Here is a 19,828-nt window from a genome sequence, read left to right as displayed (position 1 = left end):
ACAGGAGGACGGCTGCTGCGTTTATGTGCCCATGGCCTTTTTTAAGAGTGAGCATGGGAAGATTAACACGTTTAGAGGTGTTTTATGTGAAGGCCATGACAGGATAACGTGGAAAGAAACCGCTCTTATGTTTTCTGAATGAAACAGATGAAGAGATGCGGATTCATCACAGTGTGAAAGGAAGTTTATAAACTAGATGAAGGACACTCACTTTAATTTTTTATTTTATTTTTTTCCACTTTAAGGCCTAAATATAATCAAACTCCTAAAATTGATGTTAAAACTGCAATGATCTCAAAAGCAACAGGTGATTTGGTTGTATTTAATCTTGTATATAATTTCATCTTTCCGGAGTATCTGACAATTGAATTGAATTGAATGAAAATAGCACTACTATGAGCTAACAAAAGACCGTTTGAAGGCTCAACAGTGATCCAGCAGTTGGTGAAACCAAATCATTCCTTTGTTTTACTAATAATAATGTAAAAAGTAATTGTTGCTCATCTTTTACAACTGAGGCATTAACGCTGTTTCCCGTTTCAACATCCTTTTCTTGCCAAACACGATCTCTCAGTAACAACTGAGTTAAATACATTTAAGAAGAATACGTTCCAAACAGGTCAAAGGTCAAATTCATTATGACGTCACGTTTGCTCATTATTCAGCTTTTCTGCTGCTTTTCTAATTTAACTGATGGTGCTAATCGCTTCAGGTGTGGCTAATAACTTTTTCTTTTCCGTCACGCTGATCTTGTTTGTTGAATATCAAAATCTGTTCAGTTCATCCGTGTGTTCCCTGTTTTTGGCAAATTTGAAGAGATTTCCTCAAAGTCTTTCAAGGTGCAAAACTTAAATATCACAAAAAAAGTGACTGTTGACTGCAAATCAAGTGTTACGAAACCATGGCAACGCAAAACGCTTTCAATCGGGATGATTTTCTGAGAATTCTGGGATGTTGGGAGACTAGACTGTACGAGAACAGCCGTCAGTGGAAACACCTAAAAGTCTACTTTGTCGAAATGTTTTTTTGCGAGCAGCTGTAATGGAGACACAATTACTGAGATGTCGCATTGAAGAGACTCACAACTAAACAAGTCGCTGCCTTACATGTACCGCTCCGTTACGGTGGTTGCAGCGTGGCCGGAGTATCTATTTTTACGCAGAGGAGTCTGTTGCTCGTTCATTTTCAGGGTCTTTTGGAGGAGAAGCAACTTCAATAAAAGAGCAATAAAAAGCTGCACGTCAGTAACTCGGACCACGGCTGACCTAAATACGGCTCAGCAACCTTTCTCTGGAAATCACAAGCCACTAACTGCTTCCATTTACCTCACAGGAAGCAAACATAAGTTCATTCAGACCAAGGACAGGCTCTGTTTGTCCATAACGCCGAGTCTATATTTTCCATTTTAAGCGTCCGCTGGCTAATGGTTGAATAAAATGTGTGTTTATTTATCTTTGCCATCGTCGGCCTGAAACAGAGCTGCAGAACGAGTCAAAAGAAACTACAGGAGGGTCGATATTTAACCCTTTTCTCCCACAGGGGAGATCATCCAGACATACAAATCCTCAAAATAAACAAGATATGGTTTGTTTTTTGTTAGAATCACTGCGCTGACGTGATTATGAAACGTCCTCTGAGTCGGGATGCCTCAGCGACACTGTCCGACCGGAGCAGAGTCAGCTGGTTAGCACGTTCAGGACGTCGGAAGGAATCAGTCTGAGACATTGGAAACTGATGATAATTCACTTTTTGTAAAATTCCTCGCCCCGTCTGACATTAGCAAAGCTGATTTATCAGCTTTCTCAACCGAAGCTCTTGTTAGTTGTTATTATTAACGCTGGGGTAAAAAAAATGACCCCCAAAACAAAACGAAAACGAACGTCCAGTCCAGCGTCTGCAGAGGTGTCTAGTTTTGGTAGCCGTCAACTCGCCTGTGAAGCCTTCTGTTTATCACCCAAGAGCTTGTGAAGTGTGCTGGGATGCCGGAGTGAAGCGAAGTGTGATTTCCTCCCACTGTCTCCCTTATTAGCTCCCTTTCCCCCGTTCCATCGCTGCAGTGGCTCAGCGGTGTCAGCAGCATTACTCATACCTGCTGCACAGGCCTGGATCTGCCTTAGTCAACCACTTCCACTTCCTGTTCCTTGATGTGCCAGCAACCCGTCGTGGGCGGACACTAATGACGGGAAACAACACAGCCGAACCCCGGCGAGGAGCAGGAGGGAGGACTCGAAGAGGATATTATTACTAATGAAGAGGTGGAGAACCTGGAAGAGACGTGCGGATGCCTGAAATACGCACGAAATACGCTTTTTCTCACACGTTAAAAGGTCAAGATGGTGAAAGAACAATATGATTTTGATTTATTTCTAATATTTTTGGGGGGCTGAGTTCATTGATTTCTTTGAGTTTTGTCAGTTTTGCAATGTTTGCAATACTGGTCCCTGGTGCTTGCTAGTTGTTCTTCCTGTTTCCAGAAAACGTAATTGAGCTGCGCTCTGCAGCAGCTCAGATTGGTGATTGCTTCACCAGATGTTGCTTAAATGTTCGTTACTGTCTTGTTAACTTTAAAGATGTTTTACCAAGTAACACTTTGCATTCGTGTTCACTGATTTTTGACGTCCTCCACGAATGCAGCCTTTCATTTGGAGCTAAAGCATCCACACTGTAAAAAACGTAGGAGAGAAATCTGATGAGCAGAGTTATTTGTTGATATTTTCATGTATCACTGTCGAACTGGCTCAGACAGATGCCGGCCACGTCTGAAATTGTGCTGAAAGTGTAAACAAGATGTGGAGGCCGACCGAACAGACAAACAGGGTGGAAAAATAAAAATAAAAATCTGTCTGTGTGGGCGGGACATGATGTTTGCTCACTTTGTTTCTCTTGTTTTGTCATTTTAAAAACAGCTTTTAAATGATGATGGCTATTTATACTCCTCTTGAGTTGGCTGCGTGGGCTCGACAGAGACAGCGGCGATGATTCACAGCCGACAGAGATCGCTTTTTGTCAGCCGCTTCTTTCTTTCTTTCTCTCTCGGCTCGTCTCACTCTTTCTATTCGTTCCCTCAGTCTCTTTTCTCGGTAACAGAGCGATCGCTGCAGCCGCTTCAGGTAGAAGCTGCGTGGGCGAAAGGACACGTTGACTCAAGGTTTTATGAGAGAGACAAAAATACATTTTCGAAGGAAAGGTTTCATAAGTCTCCTGTTTGAACTCACAATGAATTTCAAAGAGCTGCAGCGTCGATGTTTTCAGCCAGGTAGGAGAGCCGCGGCCTGATCGATCAGAGACGCAGAGATCTGTGACCTCTCAAAGGTGAAAATGACTCTGATTGACCAAAAAAAAAAAAAAAGAAGACGAGAAATTTAAGAAATCTTTAATAGCTGTGATAATTGCATTGCTAACATTAGCTCAGCTTACACGTGGGACTCATTGAGTCATTGTTTTTCTAGAAGTAAACATGATTTCACTCAGCTACCAACATTTTAATGGGCTAACGTGTTAGCATACAAAATGGCAGACAATGAGCGTCATCACTGAGTTCTGTTTGTGTCCTTCTGATCAAAAAGTTTATTCTTCTTTTAGCCTCAAGGATCTTTAGCTAATAAATGCTCCGTTAGTTGCTAACTTGGTCTGTCAAAATGTGAAAATCAGTGATTAATTAACAAAAAAGGCTTCTCTGTTTGGATAAAATCTGGATATCTGCCGTGTGTTTCCAACTTGTCTTTGTAGACACGTGTCTGCGTAAAAAGCTGCAACATAACAGTTTAGTTTGTGTCTGAAAATCGTTTGTGTCCTCTGGACTCATAGAACTCAAAAAACCAACATCCATCTATCCAAGCTGGTTCCGGCCGGATCGCTGCAAAATCGCAGTAAAAGCCAATTATAGTATAAAGCATGAAAATCGGATGTTTTTCCCCTCATCGCTCTGCCTGTATCTGGGACACGTGCGACAGTCAGCGACATCAACCCCCCCACCCTGAAAATCCATCTGATTCGCACATGCATCACAGTGGGAGACGGGTGATGGAGAAGTCGGGGGGGCCTTTTCACCAACTTCTAAAGAGGCAGTTCCTGCAACGTGAACCGTCCGGCTATTTTCGTCTGCAGCAGCAGAGCCGGTTTTATTGGGTGGCGCCGCAAATCTGAGGAAATTCGAAGGCACATCTGGAATGCTGTTAGAAAAAAAAAAAACAAAAAACTGAGACAAACACAGCATTTTGAACAACACAACTATTTTTGTCGAGAGCTTCAGAGCTCGTCAGCAGAAGCTTTGGATTCCACCTATTGTTGTTTTTGGTCTCTGCACCTTTTAATGTGGGAAATTTCCACCTGAAGAGCCGTTCTTATAGCGTTCAGTTACAATAAAAGTTTCACACTCACCGGTTAATAAAAAAAGAAAAAAGTTGTGCCAAGTGTTATTCAAGTCTCAACGTGTCAGGGTTACAGCTTCACCTGAACTTTAATGAAGTAAAAGTTAAATCATGTTTTGTTTGTTTGTTGACGTTTGATGTTTACGGTTGAATATCTTTGCTGAAAATGGAGTAAAGTTTGGTAGGACTGTGATCACACCGTGGAAACTGCGTGGGCTGAAAGTCAGAGATAGAGGACACTGTATTAAACTGTACACACACAAACACGCACACACACACACGCACAAGCTGAGAGCGAGCAAGAGAATAAGAGCAAAACAAGGGTCTTCATTCAGACTCCCCCCACTCCAGACATTCTTTCCCAGCATTCCAGAGGGCGTTGGTGGGGTCAAAGGTCACAACGACTCAAGTGATGATTTTAACAGTAGGGAAGTATGTTGAAGAAACCTACACACACACACACGTTTGTCGTCTGTATACTTACAAGGATCCTTGGTGACGTACAGCCCCTGAACTCTGACCTTCACTATCAAAACTACAAGAATACACACACACACAATCGTGACAAATCTGCAAAATATAAACTACCTGCGTCTGTCCTGATGACTGAAAGGCAGATTAAAGCAAATTAATTCCACTTTGTGGATGGACGTTGTGTTGAAATGTAGATTTCCAGGAAAGTGGTGGGAAAGTTATTTACGGTTGGTCTTCAGTGAAGCTGTGATGACCGGACGTGAAACAGCTCATGACGTTCAGGCAGCGATGTGAAAATCTGAGCGAAAGCCTGAGAAAAGATGGATAACTCCTTCAGAGAAGAAGAACAGAATCTGAGTTGTCACACAGTCGCACACTCCTGCAGCCGCATTACGCACACAAACCAGTCGGTGCTCTGCAGATGGTGCATAGACGGCAAAAGCAACACAGAGGTCACTGAAATGACGCAAACATTTGTCGAGTGTGTTGTGATTCTTAATCAGGGTGAATTACTTTTAGCTTCTTTCAACAAGCAACATGGAGGCGTCATGTTCAGAGAAAAAAGGCGAGCGGCTGACGAACGGAACCAGGAACGCTTTCGTCACCGTGTAACGTAGACTGGACGTGACTGGCATCATTGTCGCGGCGCATGTTTGACGTGAACGATGTATTTACGATCCACAGACTCAGCGGTGAAGAAGCGGGACACAGGAAGGGAGGACGTCCGCTGTTGGCTGTAGAAGATCTGTCCATGTGGGAGGTTTGTAGCGAAGGAGAGGTGACGATAGGCCAAGTATGAACACACCAAACGCATCTCATGGTTGACCCGTGGACCTCCATCTGGGCGTACAGACTCGTACAGTTGTGATATCGCTCCTTTTGAGTTTCTGGATAACTGGGTCAGAGGTCACCCAAAGTAATTTGGGCAAACGTGTGAAAGAGACGAGGAAACGACAGAGAGACAGCTTGCTGTGTGTGAGCTGGCGTCAGGAAACATCTGTCTGGCTGCGGCGCACAGGTTGATCACTAAAACACAGAGCAGGTGAGGCGGATTAGAGCTGTGTCCCAGTAATCAGAGATTTCTCCTCCGTGTCACCTGTTGAACCCGTCGGAAACCCAAAACCTACATTTAAAGGAGTAATCCTCCACCTCTCTGTTTGTGTTGTTTGGTTCTGTTTTCGTCGTTGTCACGCTTTTGAATCGGCCGGGATTGTCCAACCCGAGCCTGAAAGGATTCCAAACAAATGGACAAATATTGGTTTCCAATTACTTCCGTCCACATGAATATTTAAGACACGCTTTCATTTAACAATGATGTCAGTGAAGTGAATTCAATTATCTTACACACACACATTTTTTGTGCCTCGTTGTCAAGGTCACCAACATTTCAGCTCAGGCCAAACGCCATTATCATAACCATTTATGATTGGTGTCGTGCTCTGATAAGGAAGTGTGTGTGTGTTACTCATTTTTCAGGGACATATCTATTTACAGCTACACTATCAGGACACAAAGATCCACATAAGGTAGGAAAGTGAAAAGTAAAGTCAGAGTTTAAAGTGAAGATGTGTTAGAATAATCTCCAGGAAGTCACAACTGTGTGTGTGTGTGTGTGTGTGTTTGTGTAAATCCACAGACAGGAAGTGTTTTTGGGGTTTTTGTTGTTGTTTTTTTGTGTTTTTTTTTTTTTTTTTTTGTGAGCTGCTCCATCTGTTGCTTCCGATGAGGTTTTTGGTCACAGCCTGTTCCCTGAGCTGGATTAATAATCTGCTCAGAGAGAGAGAGAGCAGGAAAGTGTGATGGGATTGTGAGGATTGGCAGTGGAAATGATAGCATGGCTGGCATTCGAGAGAGTGTGTGTGCGTGTTTGTGTGTTTGTCAGTGTGAGAGTGTTTGCTCCATTTTCTATGTGTTTTGAGAATGAGCCCCTTGGCAGTGTGTGTTTGTGTGTCTGCCTTTGCAGTTTTGGAACTTGTAACATGATCAGCGAGGGCAACAGGAAATTACTGGAGTGGATGAGAGGGAAGCAGTGTGACATGAGACAGGTGGGTGGGTGGATGGCGGGGGGGGGGGGCAGATGAAGGGTGGTGGGTGGGGGGGGGCTGCTGTCAACACGCTGTCGCTCTGGGGTAAGAAGGACAGGAACCGTTAGCAGGGGATTAGCAGGCGCGCCAAGTTTAGCCCCACACAACCTCTCGCCTTTATTGTCATGACCAAAAAGCCAGTGGGAACTGGGGCAGCGGCGCTCCACGGCAGGACGAGTTTTGATGCTAAACATCCAAGTTGATCCAATCAATCAGCTTGGATTAAACCGGCTCTTTCTCCAGGCTGCTGATTTCAGACTTTTCAGAAAAAGTTTCTCTCTTTTTTTTTTTTTTTTTTTTTTGGCTTTCGCTTTTCCTCGGAGGAAAAATCTCCCCACGCTTTTGGCAACTTCGCCGCTCAAACTGGAGCGTGGCGTTATTAGCGAGCACCTTGGGCTGTTCGCCGTTCCTGCAGGAAGACTGAGCAGCCAAAATAGCAGTTGGCTTGTTATTCTTGCAGTATTTGCTTGTAATTGGCTATTTCATTCTACTCCAAAAGAAAAGAAAAGGTGGTGTAGGCGGAAAAACTGTGTTGCTGCAGCTCCCACTGCAGACAACGGAGATCAGAGTGGAACTGAAGTCGACGAAGGTGCTCGGTGTTAAATCATTTAACCCGTTTTGACATTCGACACATTTAACAGAAGTACAAACTTGTCCCACTCCTGCATTTCTGTCCCGGCCGCTTATTTTGCAAATTTTTGGGTCCAAGTTTTGGCGTCTTCTCCAACTTCCTGAATCATTTCCAAGTTGAAGCGGTGCAGGCCGTTGTGTTTTTCTTTTTAATGCGGTGCTATTTCTAGTCAGAATGGCCACTTGCTCTCCTCGCCACTGTACATTTAACTCCAGGCCTGTCAGTCATCTGACCACATGTCCACATGCCGACACCCCCGGCGGCCCTCGCCGTGACCCGGGCCGACGTGTTTCCAGATCCCTGTATGGCCGGGGCTGCTGGTGATGCAGGTGCTGATGGGGTCTGCCAAGACCATCTACATACCTGTCTAAAATTAGCCCTGGTAGTTTCCTGTGGCCTTTAATCCCCAGCTTTAAAGCCACGAAAGGCCAAGCCGCAGACAGGAAGAAAAGCCATGAGAGCCCCCCCCCCGGGAATGGGGAAGGGGGGGGGGGGTCGGCGTGCCACACATTCCCCCCTGGCAGCATTCGTCAATGACAGTCCTCCCATGACATCACACCAACCTGTTCTAAGAATAAGACCTTCCCAGGCTCGGCTCTCGGTTTGATGGCGGTCTTCTACCCCCCCTGAAGGCTCACAGGTTCGATCCCCTGCAGCAGCCGCAGAGTCACTTTGAATTTCATGCTACGGTGTCGGCAGCACACAGGAAACAATCACATGAACTGAATATTTAGCCTTAATGCGATGGAAGTCACGTTTTTATCTTTAATTTGATAAAGGTCAAACGTCACATTTGGCTGTTGTGGTTATTCGAGGGACTGCAGCACTTCATTCCATTTAAACGTCCTGCGCTGTAACAGAACATTAGCTGACAGTCGGCTCTAAAGGCAGATATTAAATTATCACTGTTAAATCAGCTCCAACTAAAAATCTTTGTTGTTTTTTGTTTTTTTAAATTGAGCCCTTCATATTTTCCACTGACGCTGCCATGTTTCTACAGAAGCCCGCGTAGGACACGAGCTCCAGGGAGGCGTTTTTGAACACGTTGGTTGCCCTTCATGCCTGCAGAGCCGGTTAATTGCAAACTTCAACCTCACTACTTCTCACCACTAAATCCTCCACACTGCTCCTTTAACTTCAGCACAACTGATGTTAGCCAGTTTATCGCCGCGTCAGTCCGAGACCTCAGGAAACATAAACAAATATGGCGTGAAAGCATTTCTTGGAGAGAGTCTGCATATTTATTCTGCAGTGTAGATGCATTAATATTGGATTCCTTCCTGTGTTAGAGACCATTATCGCCTGCACAGTACGTCTGTGTTAATCTCCTCCATCCATTCAGAGCGTTGAGCGAACCCTGTGACCCTGAGCGTCGAGCAGGAGACGGGGGGGGGGGGCTGATGAATGATGGTGCCATTAAATATTAGTGTAACATCCCTCCACAGATATCTGCCCACAACACAAATGTGGATGAGTTTGTACAATGAGCAGCACTGTGTGCAGCACAAATCGCTGATGTACAGCACCGTGAAGATAAATGGGAGATTCCTGTTTCCTGGTTTTTGGCCCCTCGATTCGTGGAAATTCTCATGGGTAATGTGGCGCATCAGGACTCTCTTAGACACTTAATTGAGTGAGAATCGTTACAACAAAATGGAGGCAGCAGCTCTCCAATTCAGCGGGGAAAACAAGAAGTAGAAGTTAAAAAGTTAAGAAATTAAAAAGGCGTGCATTTAAAAAAAAAAATCTAATAAAATCAAATAAAGTAGGATGTGTTGCGCAACCAGAAGAGGAAGAAAGAATACTGCACAGATGTGTTACAGTTGGACCGGAGGAGTTGTGTTATTATGAAATTATTATCATGGAAATGGAACAAGTATCACCTGAACTGGAAAGTGGGCAAAGTGGGTGGGGGGGCTGGCAGCTACTGAAATGCAGGAGTCTTTTTATAAATCATTTACGTCAGGACATGAGTGTTCAGGTTTAGCCCTTTGTTACATCGCCAATGATTCACCGGCTTTGTTCAGCTGTTGTATTTTAAGTCTAAACAAAAAAAAAAAAAAAAAACTACTTCTGTTGCTCCGGTTCTTTCGCGTTGTCATTTTTGGGTCAAGGTTTCACCTTCCTGCCTCCGCTGCATCTTTTCTTTATGTATTTGCATGTGAAGGAGAAATATAAAAAAAAAAAAAAGTGAAGTGTGGTCCACTTATGTTTCACCTCGTCTGCGCTTCCTGTCAGTCAGCTTCGTGAAACTTCAGACTAAACTCAGAGGATGTTGCTCCCTCCGCTGCTCTTAACCGTCCAAGTGACTCTCAGCGAGTCTGCTGTTTGTGTCGACTCGGTTTGAACGCTTTAGTGGAAGCTGCTTCTGTGATTCAGAGTCTCATTACAGACCTATCGACGGCCCATAAACTTTGATGTACAGGTTTGTAGTTCCACGGGCTCCGGAGGATCAACACACTTTGGTTTTCACAAGTCTGCTTTTGTGAATCAGAGTGTGTGAGATTGTTGGCGCGGCAGATCTCTGCAGGTCGCTGCTTGTGCAAGAACACGATGAGCCTCGTCACGAGGATCATTTTCTCCTCCGAGCCTCCAGGTCTTAGCAGGTACACGTTGCTGTCAAGTGACACCGTATCCAGGTGTCTCTCTGACCGCCCCCGCCTCCAGGAAGTGCCCGAGATGCACTGTTTGTGTGAACCCGAAGCCCTCGCGGCTGAATGGCAGCTGGACAAACCGGTCTGGTTGTTTACGACGTGACTGGAATCACTTTGTACCTGTTGAGCAGCATTTTACGGCTCGTGAATGATTGCCACAAGCGTCATGTGACGGGACGTGCTAAGTCTGAACTGGAAAGTGAAGTGGGAGGCGTGCTAATTTACAGCAAGAGCTTTGTGAATAACCTCAGTGAATCATGGTGTCCGTTTTGTTGTTGTTGTTGTCGTGACTCAGCCTGATGTGACTGCAGACAGGTGTGTTGGAGGGAAAAACAGGCACAAGAAGCATGAAGTGTAGACAAAATAGCAATTTATTAATAACTTATCTTTTCTTTACATTCGTAAGAGAGGAGCGTGGAGGAAGGGGGGCAGAGGTCACCGAGTTGGCGTCCTCTGGAAAAGAGCCTCCTCGCTGGAGGAGGCGTGGGGGGGGCAACACAACCGTCCAAAGCTCTGGATTTGCTCATTTCTCTCTCATCTTGACAAAAAAAACTGCATTTCACAGAGTTTTCCCTGAAGAGTCGAGGCAAGTAAAAGCCTCCTGCTTTGTCCGCGTGTCAGAGACTTTCAACTCTTATGCACAGATCAGGATTACTCACATTAGCCTTCAGAGATCCAGACAACAGCTCGGAATAGTTATCTTTCATGTGGTGCCGTATTGAAAAAAAAAAAAAAAAAAATAATAATAATAAGCTCAAGGTTTGGTTTGATTTCTGGGGTGGCATGAAGTTTGGGAAATTCAGGAGTTTTTCTCTGAAGGATAATGCACCTAAAACCTTCTGGGTGCAAAAGTAAGGCAAACAACCAAAGTGACTTTGATTCGTGAGAGGGCGGGTGCAAAAACAAGGCCGGGTCGGCTGAATTCACACGTAAAGCGATAATCAAATATATTACACATGTACACAATTTTCTCCCCAATTTTGGGAAAGCCTACTTGATTTTTGGCATAATTAAACTTAAACATGTGAATCAATACGCGGTTTGTATCATATTCTAGCTTTTTATATAAGCAGAGAGAATCTTCAGTACCCACTTGTTGCAAAGGGTTTATACTAGAGCAAGGCTTTTACCGTATAGTCTTTTATATTAAGATATATACACAATGTATAAATGTTTGAAAAGACTCCACAAATGCAAAATCGAGTCCGGTACATAGTGTGCCATCTGAAGTGGGGGTGCTTCAGCCCCGCACAGGCAAGTCTTCACAGAAGACGAGGGAGACGATGCCCCCTGAAGTCTTTGGGGAACCAGTGCCAGACCCCAAAACACACAAAAAAAAGCAAAAACATTTTCATCAGTCCTGTTTAACGATCACGTATCTTTGGCACACCAGCCTAGAACGTTGAAGCATAACGTACAGCTGTCCGACAAACCGCTTGGAAGTTTCCTCAGACACAACGATAAAAGAGAGAAAAGACCTCAGGAGTCCGACAGCGACACAGGATTGTAGAAAGTTATCTGCACTCTTTAAACGACTCGCTTCCTCTTTTTCTGTCCGTGTCTTTGACCGTCTCTCCTCGTTTAGTCAACAGCAGCTGCGTCTCGGCCAGACAGCTTTGGCCCCGCAGTAACTGCGCTCGGCAGCTGTCGCCTCAAACCAGCTGTATCAATAACGTCAGGGGCCCAGTCGCACGGCAGACGGCGGAAAAAAGAGAAACTTTTGCAGCTTTTTCCAACAAGGAGGCTCACAAAAAAGGAGGTGGCGGCCCGCGGCCGGCCTCACGTGGATTCCAGGGGGTCCAGCTGGAAGACGTTGTGGTTGGTCGGGGTGGTGAAGTAGAGCTGCTGGCTCGGCGCCGCCATGCGGTTGTCGCACGGGCTCTTCAGGCCCAGCGTGCGCTCAAAGTCCAGGAGCTGGCCCATGAAGTTGAAGTTGGGGGAGATGTTGGATTTCTTCATCTTGACGATGTCGTAGGCGTCGTTCATGGACAGGTTGAGCTTCTGCATCAGGTACGCCACCGTCACGGTGACTGAGCGGCTGATGCCGGCCAGGCAGTGGACCAGGACGCCGCACTTTTGGCCTCTGGCTTCGTCTGGAAGGAAGACAAAAAGGCAGGGAAGGTTACAGACCTCTTCAACATCACCAACACGCCTCAGACATACACATTGCCCCCTCCTTTTTTTTTTATTTCATGAACTGCTTATGCAGGATGTTCAGACGTGTAGGTGACAAAAACTGCAGTCACCCCCCCCCCCGTGATAAACATCTGTGACATTTAAGTGGAGCTGTGTTGGAGGCCGGAGCCGGTTCAGAGGAGGGAGAGGGGCAGAAGTTATTATCCCAACTATCTCCCAGGCGTGTCAGCGAACAAACAGGAGCTGGATCAGCAGCAAACATAACCAGAGCAGACAGTCTTTGTGTTTGTGTTTTGTTTTGTTTTTGGGTTGTTTTTTGTGCCCCCCCCCCCTTTTTTTTTTTTGGCCTGGAGTAGCCGGCTGGGAAATTGACTATTACGGTCTATTAAACCATTCTTCCGCTCGCTAGGGTTACTCCAACAATGGTGCCATTTGGGCGTGTAAACGTAGGAGTCATGAGGGCACCCTGTCAAGGCGAACAGGATGTCAACAGGGCCTGTAAATGGCTCCTTTTGTAATGTGGAGGGAGGAAAGAGGGAGGGGGGAAGGGGGGGGGGGGCAGTACCATGTCCTAGATTACTTTCAATGCCACTTCCTTCCTGTTGCGCTCGAATTACCGCCCTCCCCTCGTCCACTCTCCCCGCTCTCCTGTTTCAACGTCGCCCTTTGTGCCGCAATTACACAAGCACCCGGGGACAAGAGACGAGCCAGGATGTCTTCCATTGAAGTCAGGTCATTTGTAAACAGTGCGTTTTAGCCTGCGCGCCATTAGAGGCAGCCTTGTGTTGCCCTGCTCCAACACAATGGCCTTAATCTGCCCACTCTGCGTGTCCCTGCCTGATGGCCTGATAAGACCACAGCCAGGGACACCTCATCTAATCTCAATTGCACAATAAGAACCTAAGAACTTTCTGGCATTGATAACACATATCACATTAATGAGATTATTGCCCCCCTCCTCCTTTTCCAACACAACACCACCACCACTATCTAGTTCCACTCAGAAAAATAAATAAATCATAACAAACACAGAATGTCTCCATGGGAGGATTTAAAGTGGAAATCCTGGACTGACACCGAAATAAGAGATAATCAATGGGCCTAAAAGTGAAGGTGTGTGTGTGTGTGTGTGTGTGTGTGTGTGTGTCAGCTCTCCACTCACCGATGAAGCTGATGGCTTCGGGGAAGAACTGGGACAGGTTCTGGCTCCAGTGGTCCGAGATGGGGATCTGCTTGTACTTAAACTCGCCGGCGTTCTCGAACAGGTTGGGCAGGTTGGGGGTGACGTTCAGGATGTACTTGATGCCGTACTCCTCCAGCACGTCCAGGTTGGTGGAGTCCTTGGCGCAGCCCAGGTACAGGTGCGGCAGGATCTCCACCGGGAAGGAGGGCTGCGGGTTGGACAGCGGGCTGCCATCCGAGTCCGTGGCGCTGCTCGGGTCCCGGTCTATGTCGGACTCGATGTCCGAGGAGTCGGAGCTGATGCGCAGCCCGCCGAGGCCCAGCACCTGGGCGGAGGGGGAGCTGCTGCTGTGGGAGCCGTCCAGGTTGGTCTCACACAGAGCCGGATACTCGGCCTGGAATTTACTGAAGCCCCCTGCAAGAAGAAGCAAAAGCAAACGGGCCCACGTTAAAGGTCTGCACACATTACTCTTAAAACAAAAAAACAAAACAAAACAAAACGAAAAAACTGCAGTTTCATGCAATTATTGTTTTATAGCAACAAAGTCAGAAAATGTTGCATAAAAAGCAAAACAAGATTTTAAATTCATGTTCGTCTGTTGCATCAACCATCTCCAGTCTGTGCGCACAACAAATAAAATCACAACAACACGGTGTGAATGAAGAGCCGGGCAGTAACCTGTGAATGAGCCGCACTCACCCTCCAGATAATAGGCCTTGTAGCCTTCGTCCTTCATCCTCCTCAGCAGCAGACCGAGCACGGAGCCGCCGTCCACGTTCTCGTTCCACTCCCGGCTGTACTCGTCGTACAGCACGATGGTGTCCGTCTTGCACCGACGCACGAACCTCTCCCGGTCCTCCCCGTCGGACAGCAGCGACCTGACGGGCAGGTTGCCCTTCTTGAGCCGCCGCAGCATGAGGCTCGGTATGGCCACGTTGATGGCCGTCTCGACGTGAGACGACTCGTACAGCTCCTGGGCCCGGCAGTCCATCACCAGCAGCGCGTCCCGGCGCGTCTCCAGCTGCTCCCGGAGCCAGCCCACCGTCTTGCTGATCGCCATAACCGAGTCGAGCTGGACGACGGGCTTGAGCTTGTCAAGCATTTATAAGCAGGAGTGGTGGTGGTGGTGGTGGTGGGGGGGGGGGGACCGTGCTCTTCGGAGAGAGAAAGCTGGGGAGGGCAAGGGGAGGTAGGTGGAAAAGGGGGGGTGGGGGTGCAGAGGAGAGCTTCCTGGCTGCAGCAGCGAGCGACCGATCGATCTGCGGGCTTCTTCTCTCAGAAACACCGGCCACTGAAGGTGGAGGTGGGAAAAAAAATCTAATCTGAATAAAGTCAAAACGCAAAAAAAATAAAAAAATAAAAATAAAAAATGTAATAAATAAATAATCAGGATAAAAATGAATTCTCCCTCCGGATGTCCCGTGCGCTCCGGGACCAGACGGATCGCTTCCCTTCACGGACTCTCATTCATGCCTCAGGTCGGTGATTTATCAATGAGTCACACCGGCCTGCTCCGCTGCTGCCGCCTTGCTCCGCTCCTGTAGCACTCCTCGGCGGGGTCGGGGTGGTGGTGGTGGGTATCAACCAGGCGGGGGTATCTCCGACTTGCCCCAGCCTGCAGATTGTGTGTGTCTGCGCTGTGAGTCGACGCTCCTGCGGGCTCCGGCTTCTGTGCGCTCTCTGCGGCGCCAGGCTGCTGAATGGCCACAAACCGGAGGCGTTTCATTGGATACGTCGGGCCGGCCGGCCAATCAGAGCCGCCCTAGAGGCGGTCGCCTTGGCAACGGGGGCCGGATGAAGCGGCCCCCGTGTTGATGAATTGTTAATGAGTTTGTCATTCATAAAAACGGAGAGGAATTTCCGCTCCGGATCAAGTGAGTGCAAACAAACAGAAGAACTGCAGGGAGAAGGAAGGAAGCAAGGGAGGAAGGAAGGGAGGAAAGGAGAGACAGGAGCGCTGGCAGTCTGAGACCATAATAACAAATCAGGTTATTCAGAAAGTTAAAGCGGAGACCTTTAACTCATTGATGCAAAATTAGAACAACCGATTGAAAGAATGTTCACTCGTGAAAAAAACAAAACAAAAAACAAATTAATGAATGAAATTGTCACATTTTAACAAAAAAAAAAAAAAAACAAAACAACCCAAAACAAAACATTTTGTCACAGACCTGGAGACGCCTCAGGTCAAAGGTCAGGGCCTAAAATAACAACTGCTGCAAGATCAGTGCTACTCAAAGAAAAAGGAAACTGCAGTAATATCAGCAGGTAACACAACCGTGACATTCACACAGCAGCACTGGACGTAGTTGTGTCCGTGCTTTTGCATTAACACACAGATTGGGACCATCTCCCACCAATCAACAGGATCTGCCCCCCCCCCCCCCCCCCCGCCCATCATCACCTCGCTCGGCCGCTGAACGGCCGTCACACAACTACAGCCCAGTAAACAAAAAGCTCATTTCCAGCAGTTGTGTCTTGTGTTTTTGTTATCACAGCGTAGACACACACAGCAGGTTATTTTATTGGTGGCCTGTTGACTTAATATGACCTGTCCAGACTCCGGGCCTCTAATGAACTTCACGCTGCAGGGATAAACACGGAAATTATATTGTGTTTTACCTTCCTAAGATAAATGATATTCATTGTTTGTTTGTTTTTTTCCACTCTAAGATTCACAATATGCAGCGACAAACAGGAAAGTGATTAAAAAAAACAAAAACATTTAATGATAATCAAGTAGAAAATAAAAATCTGGTCTGTTTTATTTGGCCACCGGTCAGCGACGTCACATCCATCACTCTTTATTCAAGTTGTCCTGGTTTTCAGAGCTGATGCCGGCTTCTTCTTGTTTTGATTGAGATGCATTGTGTATTTAAAGTACATGTTGTGTATTACTGTGAGGGCCACAAACCAAAAAACAAACAACAAAAAGATTAAAATATGGAAACGTACTTCTACTTCACTTCATGTAGATTCCTACGTATATCCAACAGGGAGGTTCGTCTCTGTGTGTGTGTGTGTGTGTGTGTGTGCACAGATTAATGGAGTATGTATGAATCCATTTCCTTTCTAAGAGAGCTGAAGTGTAGCTCCTGCTGCAGCGACCCAACAGCCAAACGTGCAGCCATCGCTGACAGCAGAGTTGAATTTCTTCCTGTAAACAATATTGGCACATCCTGTCTCGCTCACATGATGCAGATCTGTAGTTAGATAGAATCTGTGGGCGGGAGGAGTTCATCAGGCAGCTGACAACGTCCTCTGACAAGATGCTGGGCAGATACATTGCTGCAGGCTTTTATCCGAACACGGTGGGGGGGGGGGCAGGTCATCCCCGGTGCTGCTCAGGGACCCACTAAGGGTTTAATTTCACTTTCTCATTGGATTTACGGGAAAATATGATTCTACACAGGAACTGCTGGTGTCTGTTAAATGTAGCAGGATGAAAAGTGCTGGCGTGTGCAGGAAAGTTGAAAAGAAATAAAAAATAAAATCCTTCAGATATGTGTGTCAAACCATTAGCCACATCCTCACAGATAGATCTTCAGTCTGTTTCTGTGAGGACGAAAAAAACAAAACCAATTTCTCCGTCGTGCACTTTGCAGGTTTATTCGTTTTCGTCTTTACGAGCCGAATCACTTGCTGCTCGTTGTTGTGCAGCATCTTTAAATTTAGGCACATTTTCACGCAGAACAGACGAAAGCCGTTTTCCATTACTGGTTCATTTGTGACCCAAGTCGGAAAAACAGAATTAAGGCAATAACGAAGGCCTAAAGTCCTCTTTTTCAATTTAGCAGCAGGTACGTTAAAGCAGGGAAGACATTTAGCAGAAGGCAGTGAAGTCGTTGGAGAGCGTTGGTGCTCGTCGGGCAGCGATCCAAACACATCAACCTCCTACAGGTGGAAACAAACGGCCTGAGGTCTGTCATTGGATTCATGAGACAACACACACATTCTGAGCAGACGCCTCTCGTTTGCTCGTGTGTGTCTCTGCAGGCAGGGTTAGCATAAGAAGCGTGTAGCGGCCCTGGTGGTAACATTGGCCCTTTGGCCCCTGCGACCCCCCCCGAAAAGCAGCCAAGCTGTTTCTATTCACCTTCAAATGAATTCTGCTTTCTTTCACCGACAAATGCCCCCTCCCACCCCTCATTATGACCCCCTCCCTGCTGCTCGTCCTTTTCTTCTGCCTCTTTCTTCCTTTCTTCTTTTTTTTTTTTTGCCCTTGGCTCCGTCTTGGCCTTCCTCTCTCACCCTTAACGCTCTTTGTCCCGAACTGAAGACGCACAATCACATCAAACATGCCAGAAAAGTGCTGATTTTACACACAGTTACACACTCGCCTCCATCAGATGTGACGACAAATGTCAAATGTCCGGATGCCTCAATAAAAAGGCCAAACCAACAAAGGTTTATTATTTGAAGAACGTCTGTGGCTTTTTTTAATTTTAAATAACAGCAGAAAGAAATCATGACTTAATATTTACTGATGCATTTTGTGTTAAAAATTCTTGAGCGTGCGTTGATTTGAGATGTCAGGAACTGAGTCTGAATCTGAAGTGCAGATAAACCACTCACATCATTCAGAGAAATGACAGAAATGAAGAAATGGTGGTCTCTTTGTTCATGATTTGTAAATCCGAGCAGGCGGCCCAACCTTTTGCTGATTTCTGCGGTCAGACGCTCGATAACCTGTTGACATGTTTATATTTTATTCCTCTCCTGGAAAAAGCCCCAGAGTTTCCTCCCTGCTGTCGTTCTGCTCCCTTTGTTTCCTCCAGATCTCTGACTGAACTTCATGACCACATTGTTCTTGTTTCTTTTTCTAATGAATCGTTTTCCTCTCATTGCTTTTTCATTTTTTTGACCCCCCTCGCCCCCGTCTCTCATTTACATCACAATCACCTCACATTTCCACACTGATTGACCTAATGATCGAAGATGAACGAGCAGAATGAGCTTCAATTACCTGCAGACCAAAAGCAGGAGTTCAAAGGTCAGCGTCACTTCTCCATTACTGCAGGTTAGTTCCAGTTTGTTGAGAATTTCCAGTCAGCTGTGACTTTTTTTTTTTTTTTTGGGAACAAACAAACTCAAGTTTCAGTTCCAGTTCTTGTGTTTTATTGATTCTTGACGTAAACATTCAGAATTGTTTCAGCTATCATTTTACCGGCTCAAAGGCCGCGGTAATACCCGGCATTAACGTGCCTCTTGGGTGATCCAGAAAGTGGAAAGCTCACACCTGGATTTAAAATGGGTCTCTGCATGTGGACCCGACTCCTCCGCACACACGGGGAGGCAGCGAAAACTCTTCAGGTTGCTAATAGAAGAGAAAGAAATCTACAGATTACAGACGAGGTTGTTCTCCTGATGAGATCCAGACAGAAAAAATTCATCTCGACGGTCTACAGCTCTTTTTGACTTCTTTGTATCTGTTTGGAGTTTCTGAAACTCTCAAGCATGAAGACCAAAGCCGGCTCACACTCGTGCTACCAGGTTTGAACAGGTCCAAATGGAAACACCTGTCGTCTGAAGGTGAGCACAGAGCAGGGTCAGTCGGCCCTCGGCCCCGGCCCCCTCTCACTCTCATTGAATGGCTAATCCCCCCCCCGCCCTCCCACCTCCTTTTTTCCTTGCTGCCGGCTGCTCGTCTCAGACAGGGAAATCCTTTGTCTTCAAACAAAGACTCACCGCATGCACTAATCAGGTCTGGAGCTGGACCTGTCTGAAGTGAAGACGGAGGCCCGTGACACATATGGAGGAAGTGAGTGCAGGCTGATCGCGGAATTTACTGTGTGAGAACGACACAAAGTCAGACAGACGGCAGACAATGAGAGAGCGTCTGTAAGTATTTGTACACATGATGTAAAGGAAGTCTGGCCGTGTTAAAAGAGGAATGGGGCATTCTGCATTAGCGGTGATACACACAATGACTGCACGCAGAAAAAAACCCAGCTAAAGCAAACAATTCAATTTCACAATTTGGAGTTGACACGTGTATCAGGGAAACATGTGATTCCCTCCACCAACGTTTTATTTTTTAAATCTTATCGCAAAGACAGCAGGGAAGAAATTGCAGATAAATTTGTGTCACTCGGTTATCTTCCTGTCTAGTTGCTGCATCGCAACTTACCTCCCACTGACACACCGGAAGAAATAAGCAACTCAAAGATGCATCATCTTCATCAGTCGACAAGCTGCCAAAGATACGCCTTCGATATGGTGTCATCCCAGTTTGAACACAGATACGGATTATATTTTAATAAGGGGCCACAAAAAAACGTAACACATCAAGCACA

The 19,828-nt window shown here is 46.3% G+C and overlaps 1 protein-coding gene across 2 annotated transcripts; it reads right to left on the bottom strand.

The window, feature by feature from the left end:
* Window positions 1-10,566: 10,566 nt before the first annotated feature.
* On the bottom strand, window positions 10,567-15,575 carry dusp6 (dual specificity phosphatase 6). Of its 2 annotated transcripts, XM_029523820.1 has the most exons (3): window positions 14,232-15,562; window positions 13,512-13,946; window positions 10,567-12,306 (listed from the first exon to the last, which is right to left on the bottom strand). In XM_029523820.1, the coding sequence occupies exons 1-3, from the start codon at window positions 14,632-14,634 to the stop codon at window positions 11,993-11,995; spliced, it is 1,152 nt and encodes a 383-aa protein (XP_029379680.1). In that variant the 5' UTR covers window positions 14,635-15,562; the 3' UTR covers window positions 10,567-11,992. The 2 variants fall into 2 exon arrangements, with proteins under 2 accessions (XP_029379680.1, XP_029379681.1); XM_029523821.1 differs by lacking the exon at window positions 13,512-13,946 and having other exon boundaries at window positions 14,232-15,575.
* Between the last annotated feature and the right edge of the window lie 4,253 nt (window positions 15,576-19,828).

The sequence above is a fragment of the Echeneis naucrates genome, chromosome 16 (genome assembly GCF_900963305.1).
Source record: "Echeneis naucrates chromosome 16, fEcheNa1.1, whole genome shotgun sequence".
Classification (NCBI taxonomy): Eukaryota; Metazoa; Chordata; class Actinopteri; order Carangiformes; family Echeneidae; genus Echeneis; species Echeneis naucrates.
This window is presented reverse-complemented; position numbering and strand designations above follow the sequence as displayed.

What these genes read in the sequence shown, in the direction of transcription:
- dusp6 (XM_029523820.1), bottom strand. Translation starts at nt 14,634, where the DNA reads ATGCTTGACAAGCTCAAGCCCGTCGTCCAGCTCGACTCGGTTATGGCG. An exon ending in CAAGGCCTATTATCTGGAGG is followed by an intron (nt 13,947 to 14,231) that starts GTGAGTGCGGCT and finishes TTCTTCTTGCAG; the next exon opens with GGGGCTTCAGTAAATTCCAG. An exon ending in CGAAGCCATCAGCTTCATCG is followed by an intron (nt 12,307 to 13,511) that starts GTGAGTGGAGAG and finishes TCTTCCTTCCAG; the next exon opens with ACGAAGCCAGAGGCCAAAAG.